The sequence below is a fragment of the Xenopus laevis genome, chromosome 7S, assembly GCF_017654675.1.
Source record: "Xenopus laevis strain J_2021 chromosome 7S, Xenopus_laevis_v10.1, whole genome shotgun sequence".
Lineage (NCBI taxonomy): Eukaryota > Metazoa > Chordata > Amphibia > Anura > Pipidae > Xenopus > Xenopus laevis.
In genome coordinates, this window is record NC_054384.1 from 61,556,488 (window position 1) to 61,576,846 (window position 20,359).

The following is a 20,359-nucleotide window of genomic DNA, read 5'->3' on the forward strand; positions in this document are numbered from 1 at the left end:
TGTGAGGCAACTTCGGGCGACATCGGAATATGAAGCGTCGCGTGTGCCATGCCGCAGGTGACTTTTCATTATAGCCGGCGCAAGACAGAAGGAAGGCGTTCGGGGAGATTGGTCGCTGTTTCGGTTATTTCCTCATGGATTTGCCAGGAATGTTCTGTAGGGAAAATTAGCAAGATTTGTTGGCCTAGTTATATTTTTATGTACTGTGTGCCTAATACATAATTAACTCCAGCATGTGCCTGTTCAATTACTGTAAAATGCCAAGCACACTTGCATAATGTCACAAAAGCTGGCAGCCAGGAATGAACATATGTGGCACATTGTGTGGTCTGCATACAGTGACATTTGCAAAAAAAATTACAATTACAAAAATCAGCTTGTTATATCATAAAACAAGATATATCTGTTTCGCTCATATCATGGTTACTTCTTGTATGGATCTTTTTATTTTTAAATTGGTTGTTCAGAATGCCTCTTTGCGAGATTTTGTAGGCCTGTTTACAGAAAGATATTTTGCAAGAACAGAGGAATAAATACTGTTACTGAAGGCCCCCATACACGGGCCGATAAAGGCTGCCGACAGACCAAGTTGGCAGGTTGGCCCGTGTGTAGAGCCCCCCGATGGGCTTTTCCGATCGATACCTGGCCAAAAGTTGGATCACGGCCGCATGTTTTCTCCTATGGCCCGCGATCAGATCAACCCGATATCCCCCACTTAAATGCAGGCATATCAGGGAGAGATCCGCTCGTTTGGCGACGTCTATGGCCACCTTAAGAGATCCATGAATTCCTAAAGACACCATATGTATTTGGACATACTGTGCAGGTAGCCTACAGATACTGCATTTTATATTCATAAATACAGTTACAGGTATGGGATCCGTTATCTGGAAACCTATTATCCAGAAAACTCAGAATAACAAAAAAGCCATCTTCCATAGACTCCATTTTATCCAAATTTTTAAAAATTACTTCTCTTTTTTCTGTAATTATAAAACAGTACCTTGGCGGCTAATTTTTGCCAAAACGAAACGGGTCAAATTCGCCCATCCCTATTCCGATCAGGAAATGAGCAATACAAGTTTGACAAGAAGTAAATGTGGCAGGAATAAACCTAAAAATATAACAAAATAACTAATAATAATGTAAAAAAATGGGCAAAGTTTATTACAGGTTATTCATAGCAACCAATTAGCAGGTAGTACAAGTATGGGATCCGTTATGCGGGAAACGGTTATCCAGAAAAATTTGCAAACCGCATTGAAGTCAATAGACGACAACATTTTTTTGTACATGCACAGCTTTTTTTCTCACTTCAAATGCATTAAAGTCAAAGTGTGTTTTTTTTTCTTATTACTTTTTTTTGTCGCTGCAAACTTTTTCACAGTGAATCCATGCCTGGCGAATAAATGTGCTCATCACTACAACACATTTATAAGGGCCAACATATTCGGCAGCACTGTACAATAAATGAGTGCATAAACCAAATAAACAGATTTACATACAAAGCAATGACAGTATGACAGTATTCCTATGACAGTATCCCTTTAAGCCTCTTTTCCCTGAATATAAACTATTTGAATTTTGAACATAAGGTCCAAAAAGTAATGACCGATTTACAGTCAAACGACTTTAGGGCTCATTTAACAACAGAGGCGCAGGGTGCAAAGTACAAGAATCAGGTGCAAGCCATGTTTATAAGTTTATCACAATCTGCACCTTCATTGAGTAAAGCAATTCCATTTTGAGTTTAATTGTGTTGTAAACAATTATGAGTTTTTCATATGAATTCCTTTTTCTTTACTTCATTACACAGGACTTCATGACCTGCTTTTCAGACCGTAAGTAAAGTTTTATTTACACCTATTTCTGTGCTTAGATCATCAGTTACTACAAACATCTTTACAGTTAAAAGGGGCGGCAAAATGTCACCCCTTGTAACTTTATGAGACAAATTTCCTGGTTTTAAGCTGGAAATTCGGCTCTGCTAGTGCAGAGAGTGCAATTGTGCACATTACACTAGCGATGCAGCTCCCCTTTGACCTGCTCTGAAGCTGATGTGTTAAAGGAACAGTAACATCAAAAAATTAAAGTGTTTTAAAGTAATAAAAATATAAAGCAGTGTTGCCCTGCACTGGTAAAACTGATGTGTTTGCTTCAGAAACACGACTATTGTTTATATAAATAAGCTGCTGTGTAGCAATGAGGGCAGCCATTCACAGGAGAAAAAGCTCAAGTTACACAGCAGATGGCAAATAAGCTCTGTCTGTCTAATGGTGTTATCTCTTATCCATTAGTTAACCTGTGCCATATAGCCGTTTTTCAATTTCCGCGATTGCTCCACAGCAGCTTGTTTATATGAACTATAGTAGTGTTTCTGAAGCAAACAGATCGGTTTTACCAGTGCAGGGCAACAGTACATGATATTTTCATTACTTTAAAACACTTATATTTGTTGTTGTTACTGTTCCTTTAAGCACGGAGCGGGAGAGGGGGAAGCGGCATCGGGCCTCATCAGGCGACAGCAGCCCAGGATAGCCCCTGAAGGCAACCATAGGACACTAGAAGGGTAAGGACACACGAGGAGATTCAGGGAGATTTTGTTGCCTGGCTACTAATCGCCTTGTCTTTTGAGCAACTATCTCCCTGAACTGCCTCAGCGTTTTTCCCCATAGGCTACAATGAAAAGTTGCCTGTGTTAATGCACACACGGCGATGCGTTTTCAATAGTTGCCTGAAATTGCCTCACTGAGGCAACTTTGGGCAACTATTGAAAACGCATCGCCGTGTGTGCATTAACGCAGGCAACTTTTCATTGTAGCCTATGGGGAAAAACGCTGAGGCAGTTCAGGGAGATAGTTGCTCAAAAGACAAGGCGATTAGTAGCCAGGCAACAAAATCTCCCTGAATCTCCTCGTGTGTCCTTACCCGAAATGTAGATTTTACACCAGAAGCTGATAAAGTACATCTTTGTCTGAAATAAAAAGTTTGCGGTACAAGAATTCTTATCAAATACTTTTGTTGTTACCTGCAGTAAAATAGCTTATGAGTAAAATGTCACTTTAATGATCTCACTATAGTCGAGGACAGGCTGAAGCTAGAGAGAATATCCGAAATCCAGAAGATGCAGAGACGGCAGCAGATGTTGAAGAAGGATCAGATGGGGCCGAAGTCTCAAATACAGCTGCTGATGCACCAGGAACCTCTGGTAATATTTTTTGTGAAACTGTATAAACTAAAGTAAGCTATTATTGGTCAACCCTATGTTTATATTATACTGTACATGTAGAAAATGGTATCTTACATAGGATTGGACAATCTGTACCATTTTCTGATTAGCTAATAGTAACTGCAATATTATTGGCTGAATTGAGTTTAAAAGTATGTGTATTTGCTTTTGAACTCTTGCCTAGTTAAAGCATGAAACGCGTTAGGCTAAGCTAATGCATGTGTTTCAAAAATAAAGTCTTCAATCGGAGTGCCTGCCATTCATTTATTTAGCCACTAAACTTACCAGCTTCTTATTATAAACAAGACAAGCAAGTATTATTTTCCTAGTATATTTCTCACAACATACAAGTATTTATGAACTTATATATGGTGTGTAGTTATGTGCCAGCCTGAAATCCAACAAGATTGCCAGGCCGTGGGCAGGTTCGTGTTGAGCTCTTCATTCTGCTCTCCCTGTCCAGGACCTTACTTCGCTGGCTTCTGCCTCAGGCAGCCTCTATTTAAATATTTTGACTCCATTATAATGAAATAATCCAAATTTTTTAAAATTTCCTTTTACTCTGTAATAATACAGTACAGTAGCTTGTACTCGATCCAAACTAAGATATATTTAATCCTTATTGGAATCAAAACCAGCCTTTTGGGTTAATTTAATGTTTACATGATTTTCTAGTATACTTAAGGTATGAAGATCCGTTATCCAGTAAACCCCAGTTCCCATGCATTCTGGATAACAGGTCCCATACCTGTACTTTAATATACTATATTTATTTAATCAAAAGCCAAATAACCTGCCTGTATATTTTTGGAGTATGGGAGGAAATCCACACAGACATGGGAAAACATATACATTCCATTGAAATTGTTATCATTCTGGTGGTGGTCATTCGCTTACTCACATCCCCCAAGTAAGTTGCACATTCTAAAAAACAGAGCTTTAACTCTTTTTTGGGCAGAGACACACACTCAAATTCATGGAGATTAGTCATCCAACGACAAATCTCCTCTTCTCGGGCGACTAATCTCCGCAAACTGCCTCCCACCGGCTAGAAATCGCCGGCGGAATAGCAATTGGTGCGCTTCGTTTTCTGAAGTCACCATCTTGGGGAGGATTATTTGCCCCAAATCTGAGCGTGTGTCTCTGCCCTTCATCTTTTTCAGGTTCTGCTCGTGTTTTATTTATTCATTGCAGTGGCAAAGTACAAGTTTAAGAGTCTTTGATGGGGTCATTGGAAGAGCAAAGATAATATATTACAGAAATCAACCATATAATCCCCGTAAACACAGGGATACAACAAATCCAGCCTGAATACTTTCTCCCTGTCTGTGCTATCCTCTGCAGTCTGTCTGTATCCACTGTATTGTTCTGTGCTCTTATACAGTTTGTACTAGCAATAATGCAACAAACAATACACAGGAGAGAGCACAGATGCCCTCAAAAAAATATAGTCCTGAAAATATTGATATTTGTTATTGATATATTGATCAATTACATTTTAACAATAAATCTTCAAACATGAAGATAACTGTTTTTTTCAGTATGGTAAGAAGAAAACATTTTAGGTTTTCTCTGGTGGGCCCAATAAAGAACTTGGTGGTATTATTAGGTTATTTGTTGGGCTCATGATAATGGTGCCCCAGTTCTGCACTGACAAGATGACATAGAAGCAAAGGAATGCCCGCGGCATAACCAAGTGCATAGCAAATCTCATATAGATGAAGATGGAGTTCTTCAGGTTTAGCAGGAATAAATGGTACATTTGCTCTATACAGTCTGTATAAAGAGATTCTATAAAACTGCATCAGCATTTGTATCCCTCCTACTTTGAGCATAATTCTGCATGCAAATATAAATGTATAGTATAGTAATTGCGTCTCTGTTTTGAAAAAATAAATATTGAGAAAAAATATTGAGAAAATACTGCACATGTCCCATCCACAGGAATCTTCTGGACACATTATTGTTGACTAAGTGAATCCACTGTAGATTTCCAGCTCCATTTATTTTATTGTACTTGTTTCAGATGCAGCTGTTCCTACTGTTCCAGCCAGTGAAGATGTTCCTTTATCTCAGCTTTCAGTAGCAGACCTGCCTGGAGATGCCCCAGTCACAGTCACAGCGACACCCTAGCTGCCACGTGGGAAGATAGCAACAAACTGAAAATGTGGGCAGTTGTAGTCACAGTCACTATGCTACAATATGCACTGCCAAGCACAACTATATGAAAGAGTGGCTTTAGACGCAAGTGCCTTTAATTTTTGTGAAAAGTGAAAACTGTGGCAGACTTTGCATGGCCACAACTGCGGTAGATCTTAACAGATGACCCTTATGATATTGCATTTCTGTTTTCATAATATATAGTCTGGTTTTTATTAATATTACAAACACAAACTGACCAAAATAATGGCCTAGAAAATGACCTGAGTGTGGAGACTTCAGGCCCATTGTAAAAGCAGTGAAACAACAAGAAGTGAATCAAGCTTATTGTTGTCAGAGGGTGGACTGGGTGCACAAAGCCCCAAATGTTCGCACACCAATTCGCTAAAAATTGGCTTAAGTCACACCGTTTTGTTCAACTGGTATGTGTATATATTTCATCATATCACAATGAGCCTTTGACTTCGGGTGTGAGCACCCAAAACCCATCTTTTACAGAGAAAGGCAGGCTTATAGCGAGTAAACAATACATTTGCTGAATTCTTAATAACCTGTAGTTGATACTTGGTACTTTTTCCATTATTGTTTGCTACAGAGTGGAGCTCTGAGGGGCTTGCACTAGGTAGCACTATGAACTCACACACACACACGTTAGGGACCGCTCCAAACTAACTACCCCAAACTGCTCCCACGTGGACCGGGTGCTCTGTCCACAGCGTCCCCACAGCCAATATATGTCTCAAAACCAACAAAGGACGGCACTCCGGTATAAAAGGCAAGTTTATTGCGGATTCCTGCAGGTATACATGGCCTTACGCATTTCGGGAACAAGATCCCTTAATCATAGGCTTGCTTATAAGCCTATGATTAAGGGATCTTGTTCCCGAAACGCGTAAGGCCATGTAGCCTATGATTAAGGGATCTTGTTCCCGAAATGCGTAAGACCATGTATACCTGCAGGAATCCACAATAAACCTGCCTTTTATATCGGAGTGCCGTCCTTTGTTGGTTTTGACACTAGGTAGCACTATAGCACCTATGGGGAAGAATATGTGATTCTGGTAAGTTTTTTTCTCCTTAAAGGGGTGGTTCACCTTTAACATAACTTTTAGTATGTTATAGAATGGCTAATTCTAAGCAACTTTTCAACTGCCTTTGCTTTTTTTTCTGACTCTTTGCATCTTATAAATGGGCGTCACTGACCCCTTCTAAAAAGCAAATGCTCTGTAAGCCTATCAATGTATTGTTATTGTTATTTTTTATTACTCTTCTTTTTATTCAGGCCCCCTCCATATTCCAGTCTCTTATTCAAATCAGTGAACCCTAACTACCAGATTGCCTAAAATGCAAACTGAAGAGTTGCTGAATAAAAAGCTAAATAACTCAAAAACCTCAAATAATAAAAAGTGAAAATCAATTGCAAATTGTCTCAGAATAGCACTCTCTAATATCATACTAAAAGTTATCTCAAAGGTGAACAACCCCTTTAATGCTAAATGTCACAAGGCATGATTGATCACAATCAGGACAATTTGGGGCAAGCTAAGAGTTTGTATAATAAAAGGAAAAATGTAGTCAAATCATTTTGTTTTTAACTATAATACTTATATTACAATTAGAATATCTGAAATCTAGTGTGAAATACAATAGCATATTTGAAAGCAGCCACATTCCTGCCAAGCATTATTACTTTACAAATATGTGTAATAAAGCAATGTACTGCAGAGGCTTTAAGACAAATTAATCAACTAGTGAGTTCCAATGGCAAAGATTTGTTTTCTAGTTTTAATTCAGCACTATGGGGTCTATTTATCATGCAGTGTATAAAGTGGAGCAAAACATTACCAGTGATGTTGCCCATAGCAACCAGTCAGTTAGACAAAAAGCAAAGATCTGATTGGTTGCTATGAGCAACATCACTGGTAGCATTTCACTACACATTATAAATAGACCTCTATATGTAGTAACTACATGTTACTCTGCCCAATATCCCATAGCAACTAATCAGCAGTCGGCTTGTTTTCGGCAATGGGAATTCTGACAACATTGGATTCGTTGCTATGGGATACTAGACAAGGTATGTTTTATACCAGAGACTACATAAGCCTCTGACATGCTTTCATGACCTGTTATAAAATATTAAAAATGGTGCCATTCTAGGGATCATTGGATTTGGCCTAATACTGTATCCTCCACAAAAGATTTGACCAAATGCCGAACTGAATCAGAATCCTCATTTGCATATTTATATTTAAGGAAAATTAACAAAATCTCATCAATTGAACAAAAAATTGTGTTTAACTTTCCACAACTTCGAGGAGACCTAAAGCTTAAGAAAGAGCATTTGTGTGTAACTGACGCTCCTTATAAAATCCAAAATCTGAAACTTTAGGCCTTTGTTTTTTCTTTAAAGGTTTGGTTTTGGTTTTGCTGAACATGGAAGGATTCAGCCAAATTTGAATCCTACAAACCCTGAACCAAATGCCTCATTCTCTTCGTCTCTATATTATTCTTACCATAACAGCACTGAACTGGTTACAACATTCCATAAATGCAATTGCTACTTTCAAAGAACCCCACTGAGTTTGCTCGGTCATCATTCCTCGGGGCAGGAATAGACATTAAAGGAACAGTAACAAACAAGTGTTTTAAAAGAATTAAAATATAATGTAGTGTTGACCTGCACTGGTAAAAGGGGTGTGTTTGCTTCAGAAACACTAATATGGTTTATATAAACAAACTGCTGTATAACCGCAGGGGCAGCCATTCATTCAGATAAACTCAGAAGAATCCCATTGTAACCACAGAGCTTTTCAGTTATCTGCTGTGTAACCTGTGCCCTTTCTCCCTTTTCAGCTTTGAATGGCTGCCCCCCATGGCAACATTATTTATATAAACTATTGTAGAGTTTCTTACGTAAATAACACTAGTGGTACCAGTGCAGGGCAACACAATGTTATATTTATATTCTTTGGTTTTAGTATCACTTTAAAGAAATGTCTTACAGTAAATATCATTCAATGTAATTGCATCTGGAAGGTGTTTGAACAATCACTAATACTATAGAAACAAAGTAACATACAGTAAAGAAGTTATTTTCTGCCATTCTAAGTTGTGGTTTCTGTGGCATTCAGCTCCCTCCATCCCTCCTTTAGGAATTCTTGTTCCTCCTTCCTGATGATTACAAGCTCCCATTTTCTCTAGACACTCAGGAACTCCAGGTTTAATAATATTTTCTTTTGCTTTATCTGAGATAATATTTACATTCAATTTCGTTTGACTCAGGCTTTTTCCTTGTGGGGACAACAAACAATGTATATAGTTGCAGCAATACAATATTCAATTATGTTTAAAATGATTGAGGCCTGGGCATTAACTATGATCAGCCTGTGAGATCTTGGTGTTAAAGAGCTATTACTGCGCTCCTTAATGAACAAAGGTCTCAACACAGCAATGTAAATTATATTCTCGTATTTTTCAATAGTTTAGGAAATACCTAATAGTTTATAAAACCTTCAGTAACTGTTATAATTAGCTCTAGTTTTAAACTACATTACACCGACTATTGGAATAAATGGTTAGACACATTTTTGTCATAAAACAGTTTCCTCATTATATTACTGTATAATCACTGAAATCACTGATTTTATGCAACCTACTCTTTTCTTTTTTAAATAAACTAATAAACTATACCATCTATGTACTACATACTATAAAGTTATATGTTGTCAGCTATAGGTGATGTACAGTAAGAGGCCCATTTATCAAAGGTCGTATATACTCACAATTCGGCTGGGATGTAATGTCTAATATTCAATTTAATAGTTCCGACCCGAAATTCAAATCGTATTCAATTGAGCCATTGAGAGATGTTAATAGCCTTCCTGACATTCGAGGTTTTTTTTTTCTGGAGAAAAACTCAAAAGTCAGGATGGCAATTAACATCTCCAAATGGCTCAACGGACCTCTGCCATTGACTTGTAAATGAACGCGGCAGGTTTTAAGTGGCTGATATTCGAATTAGAAGTGTTTCCATGGGGTGATAAAATTCAAAATTACATTCGAATAGAATTTGAATGTGTGAATTCTGACGCTCGAAAATTCGAATTCGAATTTACTATTCGACCCTTGATAAATTTGCCCCTAAATGACTAATGTGAAACTTTACATTTTTTAATTCCCTGTTAATATGTTCTTTCTGTTTGGAAATATTTTGTGACTGAAATAAACTTCATGTTAAAGACACAATACAAAATACATTGTTTTACTGTTTACTGATCTTGATGGCAGTGTACATTATAATAGCAAAGAAAATATCAGTAATTTTATGTGTTTATGGATCAAAAAAGAGCACGCCAAAGACACACTAAGGGCTGTACATTTGAAAATGTCCCCAATAGCTCCCCATTCTTCTCTTTTGATTAGACATAACACATGCTCTGTCTACTCTGGCAGGGACAGCTGATCTTAGGGAGTGACACACACACAAAGGTAGATTATATCTGTAACATATCATTTTTTAATTTAACTAGGCAGTTAGAGTCAGTGTTTGAACCATTGCTAGTCTGGATTCTACATTTGGGAAAACTCAAGAAGCCTTTCCCTGCAGCCTTGAGCAAGAAGGACCTGTAAGTACTAGTAGATATATAGACTTAGCTGTAGAAATCAATGCCAGTCAGCAGCAGGAAGGCTAGCAACGTATTGACCTGTATTAAAAGGGTTATAGATTCACAGAGACGGTAACTCCATTTAATAATCATTAGTACCCTTCTGTAGAACACACAGGGGCAAATTTACTTAAGGTCTAATATCAAGGGTTAATTAACCCTCGATATTCGACTGTCGAAGTTAAATCCTTCGACTTTGAATATCGAAGTTGAAGGATTTAGCGCTATTCGATCGAAAAACTGTTTGATCGAACTATTAAATCCTTCGAAACGTTAGATTCAAAGGATTTTAATCCATCGATCGAACGATTTTTGTTCGACCAAAAAAAGATAGCTAAGCCTATGGGGACCTTCCCCATAGGCTAACATTGACTTCGGTAGCTTTTAGGTGGCGAACTAGGGAGTCGAAGTTTTTTTTTAAAGAGATAGTACTTCGACTATCGAATGGTCGAATAGTCGAACAGTCGAACGATTTTTAGTTAGAATCAAAGTCGAAGTTGTAGTCGAAGGTCGAAGTTGCCCATTCGATGGTCGAATGGGCAAAAAAACGTTCGAAATTCAAAGTTTTTTTCCCTCTATTCCTTCACTCGAGCTAAGTAAATGGGCCCCACAGTGTAGTGTTGGTGTCTTGCTTTGTATATACTGTATGAGTACCAAACAGAAAAACAACCTGCTCCCTTACTCACCAGAGCACTTCTCTGGTTTCTTTCTGAACTTTTCTTTCTGTACAGTCAGAAGAACTGACCAGCAGGTGGCGATGCTGTTACTAAATTCATTATATTAGCGTTTAATAAAAATGTAAATAGCCCTGAAACATAAAAAAAATTGTAAATTGTAAAATTGCTTGTAAAAAGCAATTTTACATACAGTAAAATGTAAGGTTTACTTATCCGTTAACTGTACGACAATTTATATACAATCTGCATTCATATTCTATCCCAGTGACTGTAGTACATCTTTAAGAACTAGATATTTTTAAATAGCTACATGCTTTACATACCTTGTCACACACCTAAGTGTACAATCTGATACATCAACCAATTCAATGGCTTTTTAAATCCTGAAACACCTAATTTGAAAATGTACTATTTCTTCTATATATTAACCATGGGTTTCCTCGCATCCAATAATGAGTCTGAAATGTTCAGATCCCATTGTATATAAACTGCCATACAGTTACATGTGATTTGTCTTGCCTACTGTATTTACCAACATCAGTCAACCAATCTGGTGAACCAGCTGGATTTGATACACGGGACTCGCCACTTAAATCAAGCAGATTCTAAATGCATTTATAAACATAGGCTCATTTATCAACACTGGGCAAGTTTGCCTATGGGCAGTTACCTATAGCAATCAATCAGTGATTTTTTTTAAGCCAGCTGCAAGTAGAACAATGAATGCAGCAATTTGATTGGTTGCTTTGGGTTACTGCCCATGGGCAAATTTGCCTAGTGTTGATAAATGACCCCCACTGGTTGAACTTTTGAATTGTAATTTCATCATGTCTTTGTTCTGAAAAGCCATCAATTATTTACCTGCAAGGGATGGTCAAAAGCTTGCGTCTAAGCTGGCTTACTGTACTTGCATCCGAAGGATAACTTTAGACTGTTTCCTTGGAAACGGAATCCCACAGAATGATGGAACATTGGTGTTATAGAAAGGAGGAACTACTCACTGCCTAGGGAAAGCTTAAGAAGTTACACAGGGATAAATAATGGTGTGAATGGTATTTGTGTCCATGTTTAGTGAACAATCCACTCAAGTACTCAGAATTGTGGAAAAGTCTGAAAAGAGATCAAATGCATAATAGTTGTTTTGTAAAGGTCCCATTTTTGCACATAGGCATAGTAGAAAATTTGGCAAAAAGAGCTTTTAAAAGGAGGCCAAGAAAGTAATACTGTAATTAAGCAGACAGCCAAGGGGAGGGATGTGCCCATGTGGGGGGGAAATACCAATCAGTACATCTGTATCAGTATGTGGGTCATTAACTGTGCTAGATGCCCTTGTGGCCTGGTATTTGTTGGACAAACCAGGAGAAACATTTGAGTCAGGTTGAATGAACACAAATCAGTGATTAGCACTTTTAAGCTAAAAGAAAAAATGCTAAATGCAATTGAAATTTCCTTGGCATCTTGTTTTATTAAGCACTGACAGAACAGGCTAATTTATGAACACTGGGCAAATTTGCCCATGGGCAGTAACTTACGTCAACCATTCAGTGATTGTCTTTTTTCAGCCAGCTGCGGGTAGAACAATGAATGCAGCAATTTGGTTACCATTGGTTACTGCCTATGGGCAAATTTGCCCAGTGTTGATGAATGAGCCCTAGCGTCCCTAGCATTAAAAAATAGGTTGAAAGAAAGGGGTCCCTTTGTCTAAGTCCTTGCTCCAAAGGGAAACATTTTGGATTTGGAGACTGGACACTGGGCAACATAAATGAGTTTCTATCATATGTGTCTTAACTTGTAGGTGAATGGAACGTTTTAAATGGACTTAATTTCTTTTATGGAGTGTAATGATGTCTCAGCATCGCGCATGGTTCACTTATAAATGCTGCAAATGACTGTATGTAATTGAAAGTGATAAATAGTTACCATATGAATATTATGTTGCACTGGGGGGGGGGGTCTCACGTTAATGGGAATTTAAGCCTGATGTATGTTCACTTAAAGGAGCAGTAAAACAAAACAAATTAAAGTGTTTTAAAGTAATGAAAATATAATGTAGTGTTGCCCTGCACTGGTAAAACTGATCTGTTTGCTTCAGAAACACTACTATAGTTCATATAAACAAGCTGCTGTGTAGCTATTGCAGGAAATTAAAAAAAAGGCTATATGACACAGGTTAAAGGGATGGTTCACCTTTAAAGAAACTTTTATTATGTTATAGAACAACATGTTGCTTGCAAGCTACTGGTTAGGGAAAACTGCTCTACAGCATAGCAAAAGTTATCTCAAAGGTGAACAACACCTTTAAATAGTGGATAACAGATAACACCATTATGTTCTACAGAGCTTATCGGCTGTGTAACTTGAGTCTTTTCTCTTTTGAATGACTGCCCCCATTGCTACACAGCAGCTTATTTATATAAACAATAGTAGTGTGGGGCAACACTGCATTATATTTGTATTGCTTTAAAACACATTTTTTGATCTTACTGTTCCTTTAAGTAACCGACATGATAAAGCGAGGTATGAGCCCCCCCCCAAAAAAAACCTTGTGCCCAACATGCACTCTTTTGCCCTTTATTATCTATAAAAAAAAGACAATTAATTCATTCCCCATGAAGAAAATTGGAGTATTTTCCTCAACTCTATTAAACAATCACAGAGCATATGGTACAGCCACAATCTATGTAACACAGGGAAGAGTCCCTTTAAAGGGCATGTAAAGTCTAAAATAGAATAAGGCTAGAAATGCTGCATTTTGTATACTAAATATAATCATGAACTTACTGCACCACAAGCCTAATCAAACAAATAATTTATGCTTTCAAAGTTGGCAACAGGGGGTCACCAGCAGGTAACTTTGTTAAACATCTTTGCAAGACTAAGACTGTGCACATGCTCAGTGAGGTCTGGGCTGCTTAAGGATCGTCATAAATGTAGGGACCCCTACTGGGTAATCTGCCCTGCAGCTTTAAGGCCCCCACCTTTTTTCTTAGAGTGATCTGCCAGGAGAGAATGACACTCCCCTGCTACACTGCTATATAGTGTGTGTAGGGAGTGGCCACTTCCTCTTTGGCCTGTGGATGGTGATCCAGCTGGGTGTGCTCAGGGGAGCCTGGGCACAGCTAGGCCCAGAAAGGCCCATGTGCTTTGGAAGAAGAAGTCGGGGACCAGGTAACCCCGTGAATGAGGAATAGTTACACTAGGGCAGACTTGTCATAGTCTCTCTAGGAGAGAAAGGCAGAGAGGTGAGAGAGAAAGAGCAGCTGAAGCTCCAACAAGGATTTACAGTAAGGGAGTAGCTTCCCAGAGGCTTTATGTGTTGCCTCCAGTCAGGGACCTCAGTGAAGAGGGACTGTAGGGTAGAAGCTGCTTTCCTGACAACTTCCAGGAGGGAATGTGTGTGAATACTGCAAATGCCTAATGGAGACCTTTCCTCTGTGAGAAATGCCTAATGCCTGCAGCTCTGTGTGAGAAATGTGCTATTGCCTCAGCTCCTGCGTGAGTACTAAACCTGTGGTCACTTGCCTTGTGCATAGTTAAATAAACCGTTTTCTGTTTTACTGCAAGAACCTCCTGGCGCCCATCTTTTGTTGTATGCACAGTAGCCTGGGGGGATGTAGTTGCGCTACACCATAGAGGGAACACTTCCACATGGCGAAGGCCCTGACCCTGTTGTGTGAAGTCGCGTGTAACCCATGCTTCTACTGCTAGCTGGACAGTTTAACTATTTGTGTGCTATGCAGCCCAAATAGGTGTTACATAAACAAAGCTGCTTGAGTTCTGCATGACTGGTAAGACGGGGGCTCCCCCTGTTGTTCATAAGTATGATTGTTTCCCTGCTCAGCAGTTAGGGACTGTCTGACATTTCCTATCCACAGCAGTAAATGAAGGGAGAATTTCACTGCATACAGTCAGGTTTCTTATAAAAACAGTACACATTTTTTAATTAAAGTATATTGGAGATAGGTTTCTTTTTCATTAAAGAAAGTAAAAATGGGATTTTGTTTTTTTGCCTTTACATGCCCTTTAACAGCTTTTCACATGCCAAATGAACAATGCGAGCACATCGATTTTTATATTAGGTATATTTCTCTTTAATAACATTATTTTACAAAATAGCCAACAATGCAATCTTAAAAAAATACTACATCATTTAATATTATGTACAATAAAAGAATATTACAACTTTTTTATTTTCTTTGTAAAATAAAGTACAGTTTTCTATGATGACAACTGAAAAACATGCACTAGTTAATGCTTTGCCCTGGGAAATGTCACAAGTAAATGCGATAAAAAATACACGCTGGCTTCTGACAGGTAAATGGGTTACGGTTCATAGAGTAAGTATATACATATTTAAGTGATGATTACTACTGTGAAACAATGATAAAGCCAGAGCAAACGAATGCACATTACAGGCAGCAGCAGTTCTCGGGACCAGACTTACATGGGAATCACACAGGATGAATGGTACAGTACTGGTGTATCTCATGGTAACCATACACTTACATATAGGTGAGATGACTGTATACTGGCATAGCTCAGATCACTGGTGTCGTGAAATGAGAAATAAAGGCTGGGGCGTGATACTGAATGAGTGAAAATAAATGGTATATAGTGATGTTTTTCTACAGTATAAGGTTAATACTAATATTAAGTGATTTAACTCACAAACCTTGAGTACTGTCACACTAGGGGAATACTTATTCAGACTACATCGAATAAATCCTAATTTTGTTTTGGATGCAGGGTTAAGTGACTCTGCTTCTGTATAAAGATAATGGCTTCTACAGAGCCGCCTTAACTACATGTGGCCCTACGGCCAAGTCTTATCAGTGGCAGCATAAAGGGTCACATTAACCATGTCCTGGAAGAGCAAAGAGAAGTATTTAAAAGCAATCAACACCATAATGTCTGGAAATCTCACTGTTCAGTCTTTCAGTTAAAACACCTTGGTCCAAAAAAGTAATGATTATCTTCCATCTTTCAGTTAACTGACCATAAAATATAAGCACACAGCATGTTGTATACCCCAAGCACAGCTTCTCCATATATTCATTGATACTGAATGAATAAGTGCTGCCATATTGGTTGCTCTATAACTGAAGCTCCCTGCTTATGATAGCTAGATGTATGCTTTATTACAAGTGCAGGCTATTGAGAAGGCCCTCTCTGAAGCAAACAATATGGCAGCTCTCACTGATACTGTATATACAGTATGAAAGCAAACATACAAAGAAATTCGCAGTGGCCCATACTCTACTCAACAAAACAGAAAACAAACACTATTTCTAAAGGAGTATATTTTCCTTTTAAAAGATACTGCCATCTACCCTTCAAGCACTCAAGAGGTGTAACCTCTAATAGCTGTGCAGTCAAGAATTATAATGACATCTTCTCACAGTGAATTAACACGCGGAGTTAAAGGACCAGTAACATCAACACATATTAAACTTTAAAATCACAAAGTCTTTATTTAGAAATAACTTACTGAATCTCTGCTTGCACTCCTCTTCAGAATAGGCGACGATCCATCATGCAGCGCTCAATTTGTCCTCCCTGGCTATCACCTATAAGGAAGGCAAGGAGGAGAAATCGAGCGCCGCACGATTTATCACCCCATCGGCTTTTCTGAAGAGTAATGCAAGCGGAATTTCGGTAAGTTATTTCTAAATAAAGACTTTGCGATTTTAAAGTTTAATATGTGTTGGTGTTTTTTTTACGTAGTATACAAAGGAATTTTTTTTTTTGATGTTACCGATCCTTTAAATTAGTTCAAAGCATTTTGCACACTCGCACATCCCTTTTAAATGTTTTAGTTTAACAGATATGTGCTATTATCATCTGCATCACAACTCCCAGTAATGTAATGGCTATATACCTGGCAGCCCCTTATGCATCAAAACTGACAAGACTACCGGGCTGATAGAAATTCCCATATAAATAATAAAAGCATAAGAAAAGACAGCACTTATAACAGTGCCAATAAAATAAATTACAGAGAGAAACAGACTACATATTGTACAACAAGCTGCAGACACCAATCTGTAATGTAATAAATGACTCATTGAAGGTGTTTAGAATAAAGAATAATGTAAGTCTTGCATTATGTTTCATGCTTCCCCAGAGCTGGAAATCAATGTATCTCTTCCATATAATGACCAGACCAGTGAAGCATGGCTTACCTAAAGGAAACATCTATTGTTTATAAGTATAGTTTATCTTCAAGTACTTTTTCATGAAATAGACAGCTATGTCTGACAGTACAAAATACATTATTTCTCATGATATTTGTCTTAATACAAACGAACAAACCAAATCCTAATGATCTGATCATTTGACAGTGGCTCAACAATTGGATCATATTGGGGCACATGCAAAGCAATTGAGAGTGGACCGCATCAATGGCCAAAGTAGTTCTCGTCCAATGGTATTCTCTAAACTGCATGCTAGATTGTTGGCTCGTTTTCATCCAGATATAGGTTGGACAGGCTGCCATTATGGCCTCTTACATGGGTCAATAAGCTTTGTACTTGGTCTGAAGGAGCCAGGTAGGCAGCTTATATATTCCTCTGTGTGTGTGGCTTTATTTCAGAGGTAAACAATAAGCAGCTGCTGCTTCACATTTGCCAACAAACAAGACAAACAATACTGCTAATGAGCAATGTACTCATACTACTTATTCAATAGAAAAAACAAATGTTAGATAAACCCTAATTATAAAAAAAACTAGATTGCCTTTTAACATCAAAAAGTACATACACAAACACATTCAATTTAGCTTATGTTGCGCCCTCTGGGACAAATGTTTTTTGCTCATTTCACTCAGCAGTATAAAAGCTGGCACCATATCATCCACACATGGGATTCAAATTTATATCAAGGAACCAGAATTAAATGTTGAAACCATTAAACAGAGGTGGAAGTCATTTGAGACTGCTTTGCTGAGGTGCTAATAAAAGAAGTCCATTTTAACGTTGGCAGAAGCAGCCAGTCTCACTGAATAATAATATCATCATTCATATAGTGCAAGGAAGTTAAGCAGCACTTTTACAATGATTTGGAATAGTCAAAATGGATTCATAGTTGGGCAGATGATCTGGGACAGGATGAGAAGTAGAATTTGCATCTGAATAATAGTAATTTGCTACACGAGAATCAACAGCCCTAACCATTTCACTGTCAACATCACTCGACATGAGCTGAAGTGAAACCAAGGACTAAAAGCCAGATGCACAATTTACAGTATGGATGTTCTATGGTTCCAGAAGCTGAAATATGAATGGGTAAGGCAATAAAAAGTGCAACATTTGTCCCAGTTCTAGTAAACCAACCAATTAACAAGTAGCATTTTCTGGTCTGCTGTTTCAAAGCAAAGAACTGATTTGTTAAGGATTCCCAAGCCTGAAGCAAATTACCAACAACTGGCTACAACTTGGTGTATGTGTCATTGTGGTGTTTGTACATTAAAAAGATGAACATTTTCACCTGATACCTAAAAATATGACCTGCAAAGAATGTGAAGCATAAGCTGATTAACACTTTCTGGTAGAGAAAAAAAATCCCCTTTTAATAAAAGAAACTATACATCTTTCTGAAAATATATTCCTGCATGATCATATCCATGAAAACAGAGAAAAAAAAGTATAAATAATATAAAAAGAAACCAAATCTGAATTTTAGTGGAACAGCGTCCTATAACTTTAAGCTATTTAAAAATAAATAATGGTTTCAGTCCACTGCTTCCTACTCTATTTTTGCTTATATTCCCTATCTGAATTGTCTGCTAGCAAGTAAAACACCCTAACAGGGCGGCAGTGTTATTTCATAACAAAGCCCTTGTTGACTAGTGCTGTACAATACATTCTATGAAGTTCTTTAATACATCGTATAAGCCCTTCAGTAGCTTAAGGGACTTGTCAGCAGAGCAATACAAGTATAAGCCAAGCAAATTGTGGCTAATGAAGAAAACAGGGAAAGCTTCTGGCTCGGTGAAGGATCACAGAATCAAAGCTGGAAAAACTCCAACATCTTCGACTCCATTGTCCCAAATCCAGTCTTTCTCTATGCCTCTTGTGCTTGAAGCTGGGGATGGTCAGCATTAGATTTATCTAATGTAATGTCTGTAGAAGTCCATGCATGTTTTTCATCACAGTCCTTTGAGATGACAGGTAGTATAAGAGGGGTCCATGTAAGAATGGAGCTGTCATCCTCGGTTTTGGTGCAGTCTTCCCCTATAAAAGAAATATACATATGAAATATTACTGAAATTCATGACCTAGATAGAGACAAAAATTATTTTCTTATGCTGATCTTTAATAACAGCTGGGGACTCTGGGAATTGCAGTATCAATAGCTGCAGGACAAACAACCTAAAAAGAATTAGGAAAAGTGAAGCCTACAAAGAAAAACTTGTGATAATCAATATAGAGTGGGCATCGTAATTATTAATCTCTGTTAACTACATTGCAGTTGCACAATGCCTGTGTAATACACAAATCTTTCAGGCAGAACAAGTAAACCACATCCCATTCTCATAATAAAGGCAGAGTGCCAAAGATTGCATTGAGACATGCCTCAACTCATGTTGCCTCTTTCTTGTTATAGGAGCAGTTATGTTCTTAGGCAATGGTACATATACATATATTTAATTGGCTGAGTGGGTACGGCCTTCTGATGATTTTTTCTCTTTATTTTCCATTGCATAACGGGCTTTGTGCTTATAAGAGGAGTAGAAATCTTCATCACCTACAATAAAGGGCATTTTGATTTCATAAGGAAGATAAAGATATTTAGAGATAACTCTCATATTTGGACAAAGAAGTGTCAATATAAAGAATCACTGTCTGGTAGGGATGAGTGAAATATTCTCCTTGTTTCACCCAGAAAAAACAGGCATAGACTATAATGAATATTAAAAAAAATTGTCTCCTCCCATTGACTTCAATGCATTTGATGACCTTTTTTTGCCATTTTGCGAATTTTCATGAAACAAAACGCATCAGATTCGACCATCACTGGTTAATATTTATCATTGCTGCTTTCTCAGCAGGGTCACATTTATCAAGAGTCAAATTTTGAATTCATGCGAGTTTTTTTTAAAGTCCCATGAATTAAACTAGTCGAAACTAATTATTAAAATTATTTTAAAATTATTAAAATGTATTAAAAAACGTGGATGAATTGAAACAACCCGAAAAATCAAATCGAATTCGAGTTTTTTCTCCGAAAAAAACAAGTGTCAGGAAGGCTGCAAACATGTCCAAATTGATCCCTGGACCTCTCCCATTGACAAACAGCAATTTGGCAGGTTTTAGGTGGCGAATAGTCTAATTTGAATTCTTAAAGGTCCAGAGTGTGATAAATCTCGAAAATGTAATTCAATTTTTTTTTAAAAAAAAACTCAAATCGAGTTTGGATAACTCCCTAGTTGAATTTGACAGTTTTGACCGTAATTTTTTTTTGAAAATTCTAATTTTCAATTCGACCCTTGATAAATCTGCCTTTAAGGGGGTTATTTATCAAGGTCCAAATGTATCTCAATATCGGCTGCTACAAACTCCGATCTAAGATGCTCGGATTTTCAACGCTTATTTATTATTACATTTTCCCGAAAACTACCTTTGCGG

The 20,359-nt window shown here is 37.7% G+C and overlaps 2 protein-coding genes across 5 annotated transcripts in view; one reads left to right on the forward strand and one right to left on the reverse strand.

The window, feature by feature from the left end:
- The window catches only part of LOC108697232 (V-set and immunoglobulin domain-containing protein 10-like 2), an 82,419-nt gene extending 76,246 nt beyond the window's left edge, over positions 1 to 6,173 (forward strand). Inside the window, exons 11-13 of the mRNA XM_041571310.1 lie at positions 1,817 to 1,841; positions 3,081 to 3,208; positions 5,256 to 6,173. Of these exons, the coding sequence (XP_041427244.1) occupies positions 1,817 to 1,841; positions 3,081 to 3,208; positions 5,256 to 5,362 (260 nt within the window). The 3' untranslated portion in view covers positions 5,363 to 6,173. The remainder of the gene's footprint in view (positions 1 to 1,816; positions 1,842 to 3,080; positions 3,209 to 5,255) is intronic.
- An 8,627-nt stretch (positions 6,174 to 14,800) lies between these two features.
- The window catches only part of cdon.S (cell adhesion associated, oncogene regulated S homeolog), a 132,264-nt gene continuing 126,705 nt past the window's right edge, over positions 14,801 to 20,359 (reverse strand). For all 4 annotated transcript variants that reach the window (XM_041571311.1, XM_041571312.1, XM_018227730.2 and 1 more), the window contains one exon: positions 14,801 to 18,964. In XM_041571311.1, the coding sequence (XP_041427245.1) occupies positions 18,795 to 18,964 (170 nt within the window). In that variant the 3' untranslated portion in view covers positions 14,801 to 18,794. The remainder of the gene's footprint in view (positions 18,965 to 20,359) is intronic.